This window comes from Halyomorpha halys, unplaced genomic scaffold, assembly GCF_000696795.3.
Source record: "Halyomorpha halys isolate HHAL.00 unplaced genomic scaffold, Hhal_1.1 Scaffold240.1, whole genome shotgun sequence".
NCBI lineage: Eukaryota > Metazoa > Arthropoda > Insecta > Hemiptera > Pentatomidae > Halyomorpha > Halyomorpha halys.
Window position 1 is genome coordinate 575,750 of NW_027115703.1, and position 7,060 is coordinate 582,809.

Sequence of the window (7,060 nt, forward strand, 5' to 3'; positions counted from 1 at the left end):
AAGTAAATTTAAGTAATTCTGGATGAAAATGTTTCATTTATGTCCATCTTGTTGGATACATTTTTTCTCAGAGACTGGAAGGTCTAGCATGTTGAGCCACTTCTTTTGGGCTCCTTCCATTTATTTATTTATTTATTTTTTTTAGTTTAACCCACGTAAATAAAAAAAAGTTTTCCCAGTTGTCTACTGACGGAAGAACAGGTGATATGTATTTATATCCTTATTTAGAACTGAATATATGATGACAGTTGTTAAAATCGGTTACATATTGAAGCAATTTTTAGTATATCGTCGCAAAACTGTGATGCGTAAGGAGATAAAGTCAGAAAAATCGACAATACAGTATAATATCATTTAATTATTTTTTTAATCAACACAACATCCTAGAGACATCTCTGCATAACCATTGTTTTGCAGGAAATCTGCATATCTTTTGCTGGATAGAAGAGTTCTTGAGAATGGGGCTTTATTTATTTTTTTTTAACCTCATTAAATTGTGTACCCTCATACTTAAGAAACGGTATGCTGTTCTAAAGCCACTTAGCTTAGTTACTTCATCAGAAATAATGCTGATTAGAGTTCGCCTGGAATTGGAGGAAACTCCCAAAACGGAATACAGGAGTAATTAATCTTAATCGTCATTCATTAACTATTGGCCAGGGGTATTTAAATGATTGGGATTGCTAATTACTTTATTTGCTGTATAGGTTGAGGTTCATCTTTTCCTGTAAAATGGGGAATGTATTGGAAATCGATTTGTTTTCGGCATCGACATATTGTTTCGGCATTGTATTCGGATCCAATCTAGGAAAAATATATATTTGAAATAAAATAATATAAATTTAATCGATTAAAATTAATGTATCTGCTCGACCCTTAGATTGTATAGAGCTTACATTGTGCGAGCTAGGACCCTAATGGTAGTATTATTATTTTACAATTTAATTATTATTTCAGAGTCTTGGTTTACGGAGTTGAACTTTGGGGCTCCACTAAACCATTGAAATCCTCTCGTATCGAAATCTTACAGTCCAGAATCCTTCGTAAAATGTTTCATATATTTGGCCAGACCCCGATACCAATCCTTCCATGATAAAGTTCCCAACCTCCCTAACCCACTTGTTTCTAATGAAATTGAACCAAAAATCATAATGAAAGGATCGCCCACAATTTTTGAGATGCCAAAATTAATTCGGTATAAAAGACTTTTCTTTGAAAAAATCAAAATCCTTAAAGTAAAGTAAATTATTGATATGTAATGAGAGGCACCAGCTGGAATTTTTGAACTTAAAGTATGTTCTTTTGTCGGCATACCAAAGGAGCCGCCGGGCCTAGGCAGAGGCCCGATCAGCAAAACATTAAAAGTAATGTGCAGACATATGTAGATAAAACAGGTTTCTAGGCACCTCTGGGTACGGGGAACCATGTAGGCAGAGGTAAAAAACAAAACAGCCCTTATTTCACACTCTAAAAACCTCGGGGAACATATAGCGATCTCTGTCAAAGAAGAAAGCCGCCTTAATATAAACATGATAGGGAGGAAAAAGACCGACTTTCGCCGAAGGTCATTGGACCTTTCCACCCCCTCTGAAGGGTAGAAAAAGAGGGGACACATGAGGAGCCAAAAGAACGGACATTGAATGGCGGAAAAGTCAGAAGTAGAGGGAAGAAAAGAAACAAAAAAGGGCAGGAAGACCACCGGGAAGTCACTTGAAGACAATCGGGAGTCAGAGAAAGACCGTCGGGAGACAGTGGACAGATGAAGGCATGACAGTCTCAGAGGAAGGCAGTCCTGGAAAAGAGTTTGGAGGAAGAGAGTGCGGCTGACCAGTTGGAGGCCAGAGGAGGAAGTCGCACCTCGCAGGGATTCAGCAACGGACGCCAGGAAGCTGCGGAGCAATGCTAATATGGATGCTCCGTCGCGAAACTACCAAGCCGGCCGACGTATTAAAACAAGTAAGACCTTTTTTCTATTGTAATTTGAATGGCAATAACAGAATTGATAACTTAGAGTCAGTATAAATATCAAAGATCCCATGTGGTACTTCTCAATTCATAATACAACAAATAAAGTATAAGGAAACAAGTCTACAATGATCTCTCATTATATTACTCTTGCTAATGTATATATGATTGTAAATATAAAATATGTAACAAAGACTTTACTTTATAATTAAGAATCCTTGCAAGCCACCTCATATATAATAGCATAGTAAATTGGTGAACACGATACCGTTGGAAAAGTACACCTATGATTAATTATAGATATTCATATCTAGCATTCCATGGCGAGGGAGTCTATGGTATCTAGTGTTTGAATTAAATATAGCGCATACTTTTTCAGTCGGTTCCCATCAGGAACCGATAGAGATACATAATACAAATACATAAATACTTAATATAATTACATAGAATATAAATATATAATATAAATACATGAATATAAATATGTATGCAATGGTTTATTGCACCAGAAGATAAACTTCTAGAAGATCAACTATCTTTTTAAAAATATAAAATTAGTCATAAACGTTATAATCACTTGGAAAACATTCCAAATTCCAAAAGTGATTTAATGTTTTAATATCCAAGATATTAAGAAACTACGTTTCTATTAAGTGTCACAAAAAACTTATATTTATGAAATGTTATGGAGCTCATCGCACCACTGAATGTTTGAACGAAACATTGAAAATATTGTACCAACATGTGCAAATTGAAATGGCCAACACAGCCAATTCTAATGTGAGTAAACACTACGAAAAAAACGTAATACTAAGACTAAGTATGACCAGATCCAAACATAAACCACTCAACCATTAGACGTTTAAATTCAAAAAAAGGATTTTTAGATCTTCCCAGATTAACAGCGAAATGCCCTCGTAAATCTTTTACAATCCAAGACAGCAATAAAGAACCATCTATAATGGATTTATTAGAAGAAATAAAAAATATATTCTCTACTTCCAATATTTCTTTAATATCGAATATCTTCAAACATACTCTAGAGAAAATAAACACAGATGGAATTTCAAAATTCTTTCTATAATTTAAAGGTATAATATCTTTTCTGGATTAATTGACAGCATGTTTATTTCTTCTGATCATAATATATTATTCACTTATGATTCTATCTATTTAAACTGCTTGCAATTTATTTATTTAAAATTGTATACTTTGTACAACACAACTCGAATTCACGCTACTCACCCTTATTTACATAAAATCTACTATTAAAAGAATTTCGTTTATAATATACAAATCAAACTGCTTACCAAACTCCTCACAGATTAACATCCCACTCAAAAATACTATTGTTCGCATAATATTATTCCTTCTGAGTTTCTCAATAACATATTTTTTTATTTTGTCCTGTACACTGGAAAAATGTTCTTCAGGATTGAATACTGGCTCATTAATTGACACGTAGAGGATTTGTAATGTTTGAAAAATACTATACTAATGGTTTTAAACCTTATATATTTTTCAATTATTTTTTAAAAAATTTTCGAAGCTTTTTTTTTTCTTTATTTTGTTTTGATTTATTTCCAATTCTATCGTTCTTCCAGGAGATGGTTGGCGTATTGCTGGCGATTTCCTGGCTTATAGGTTGGTCAGAGGCTGTGTGCCCTCAACAGTGCCGCTGTGGTCCGGACTCCAGAGGACGTCGTACAGTCTTCTGCTCTGCAGGGTCCATGTTCGGTCCTGTACCTGTGGCCCAGATGGACTCCAACATACAAGTATAAAGAATAGACATTTTTACGCTAGAAAGATAGTTTATCCTTTTTCGTTAATCAATCTAATTTAATCTTGGCAAGACTGCTTCAAATAATAATGTAAGTTTTGATACAGACAATAAGGATCACAGCTCCAGAGAACAAAGAGAACTACCTCACGATGGGCCCCATCTTCCAGAGGCTTCTGAGGCTGGAGGAGGTTCACATCACCCACTCTAACGTACCCAGCATTGGAAAACATTCCTTCTGGGGCGTCCCGTCTCTCAGGCTACTCAACCTCACTTCTAACAACATATCACAAGTGGGTCGATTATTTAATATTCTTTTAATTGAACTGTAAGCATTCATTAACAAATTGATGGTGGTTAAGACAAATTTAAATACATTAAATAATGGCGAAATAAATTAATAGAAAAATATAATGATGAAGTATATGATAGTAAACAATTTTGAAACCTTCTTATAACAGGTGCAGGACCATAATTTTCGTGGCCTAGTCAACTTGCTTGAACTCCACCTAGACTGGAACAGCATCTAGTCCATGAGTTCTGGAACGTTCCAGCACCTCCACGAACTGCGAGTGCTGTCCCTCCGCGGTAACAGGATCCACCAGCTGTCCCCGAGGCTCTTCCTCAAGCTGGCCAAGCTCAGGTTCTTGGATCTCAGCGACAATGACTTCCACCAACTAGATCCGCAAGTCTTCAAGGACGTACAGGTAATTGAAGGCTGGTTTTAAAAATTCAAAAGCTTAAATGTTGAACGTTTTTCGATCAACTCAATAATCATACACCTCCTGAAAGATTATAGCCATACATTTGAAAGAGAATTAACTTCTCAAGGCTTACTACTACTAAAGAGGGATATATAGGGTATGTCAAGGTTAATTGTCCTAGCTGAAAACTTGAATCCCCTTTGAAGTTATTTTAGTTAATGCCTAGTTTTTGAGATATGCGTCTAAATATTTTCATTGTCATAAGTTATTCAGATTATTCTAAATAAATCAAGAAGACTTCATAGTATAGTGGGTTGTAGTGAGGGTCCCAGAACAATTAGTTCAGATTGTGAGTTTGATTCCCACCTGAATTAGTCAACATTTATTTCACGGTATCCCCAAGAAATCAATGTTGATATTCCCACTCTGAGGCGGTACAGGTCTTAAATAGAGGACTTGGATAAAAAAAAAAAAAAAAATGAATTAATGTATGTTCGAACTACTCATGATTGAAATTTAAACATTCCTATTAAATTTTGTGTAAAATTATTATGTGGAGCATTAAGACTGAGCATGTTTCTTCCACAGCAGCAGTGGCAAAACGGCATTGGTTGAGTGTTATTGTTTCACAAGTTTCAATTATTCTTCTTTTTAAAGAATTTATATTCTTAAATCGGGCTTGCATAGAATTTTTAAAAAATGTCACACCAAAACAAAAAGGTCCAGTGATGTCAGAACTGGAGAACGTGACAACACATATTCACTGTGGAAAAAAGATGCCGTCCCGTCTAAACGCTTAAAGTAATTACTTTGAACAAAGTTCAATGTGAATGTTAATGTTTACATTTCATGATTAATGCAGTAGGGACACATATTAATTTATTTATTATGAACTAAATAATGGATAATTAGATGAGAATGTCTCATTAAGGAACATACCATCATAAGATTTTTTGTCTTGTTTAGATATACTTTATTCATATTTTTAGTTTAGACAGCTAATACTGAAATACCTGTAAGATTCCCAATGTTCCACTCCTTACGTGTTCACGTCCTTCACTATATTCGTGTGGTTAAGATCCAAGATAATGGGAACTACAGATTTAAAAGAACAAGCACAACTCATAATGTCTTATTTATCACTGTATAGCTCTGCCTCAAGCCCGTTTCTAAATTTTTAATTTATGATCAATCTTAAATAATTTATACAATAGTTTAATCGGGAGTGTATATAAAGTATATATTAGATATTTAAAAAATAAATATTATGTTGAAATAGAATAAGGAAAGAAACAGAGAGCTGAGAACAGGGGGAGAGAATGATTAAGCTTTTTAATTGTTTTGTTTTTTTTACTTTTTCCTCAATTACATATTCTAATATTATTCAAACTATACAAGTATTTTCAGAGGATTAAGTTTATTTGAAACTGTTCGCTCCAATTTTATCTATAGATACATAAATTATTAATATTAATATGAGTAAAATTATTTCCAACCTACCAGATCGTATGATATTGAATATACCATTACTATGGTCCACAAATATGGACAAAACTGTTTTCATTATGACTCACTAATATATTGAGCATTAATGGTTTTTGTGTTTTAACATTTTCATTAAAATATTTAAAACAAATCTTATTGATCTTCTTAGATTAATTAACTTCTCTCAATGGATTATTAGCGTCAAACGTAACCTTAATTAATTTCACGTTTTAAAAATGTCAATATATGAACATAGGAATTGTTCTATAGCTTTTAAAAAACGTATGAATTTTAACATTGTTCATTTTTAAAATGTTCAACTTACATCATTGTAAAAATGTATTTATGTTATATTTAACCACTTCTAAATATCATGCTTTACAGGAAACTAAAATATACATGTAAATATTAGAGATACCATTCCTGTTTTGGTGAAGGTTCCGAGAATCCCCATGGTTATAGCATCGGTGTAGATTCTGGGAAACTATATAAATAAATGAAATGAGAAGTTTGTCCAATTTAATGATTATTAGTTCATTTAATTTCAATGATGGTTGGTGATAGCCTTATACGAAATAAAATCTGCTTTATTCTGTGAACTCTGTATTTTTAACTATAATATTAATTTTTTAAATATTTAAAATTTAAGGAAGTTCTAGCTGTGCCAGTATTTATCTAATTATGATCATTGAGTTAATAAAGCAATTTAAATAAATTTTCATTAATTTAAAGAAATTAAAACCAGCAACTCACACTGTGATGAGAATTAGAAACAGGATGTACAGAGCCTATGGTATTTGTTCAATTTCACAGTCTGATTGAGCAAAAGTGCCTCTCAGGATTATTTAAAACAAATATTCTCTGAATACTGCAGTAAGCATCCGAAACTGAGAAAGTTATTTTGAGAGTTATGGAAAACCTTCAAATATTTCTTTATGAATACTTGAAGAAAATACTTGTCATCCATTAGCCTTAATCTATATCCAATAAAGAATATAGGCTTTGGACTAACCTCGAGTCCATTGATGAACTGATCTAGAGCAGGAAACGGGAGTGGATTGGTGACAGCCTAGGGAAGCCCGACAATGCCATAGAGAAACATGAGTAGGGATAAAAGACCGGTTCT

The 7,060-nt window shown here is 33.3% G+C and overlaps 1 protein-coding gene across 1 annotated transcript in view; it reads left to right on the forward strand.

The window, feature by feature from the left end:
* LOC106680056 (leucine-rich repeat-containing protein 15) overlaps positions 1-7,060 on the forward strand; it is a 51,661-nt gene that overhangs the window by 31,312 nt on the left and 13,289 nt on the right. The window contains exons 2-4 of the mRNA XM_067052708.1: positions 3,570-3,740; positions 3,853-4,038; positions 4,207-4,452. Of these exons, the coding sequence (XP_066908809.1) occupies positions 4,279-4,452 (174 nt within the window). The 5' untranslated portion in view covers positions 3,570-3,740; positions 3,853-4,038; positions 4,207-4,278. The remainder of the gene's footprint in view (positions 1-3,569; positions 3,741-3,852; positions 4,039-4,206; positions 4,453-7,060) is intronic.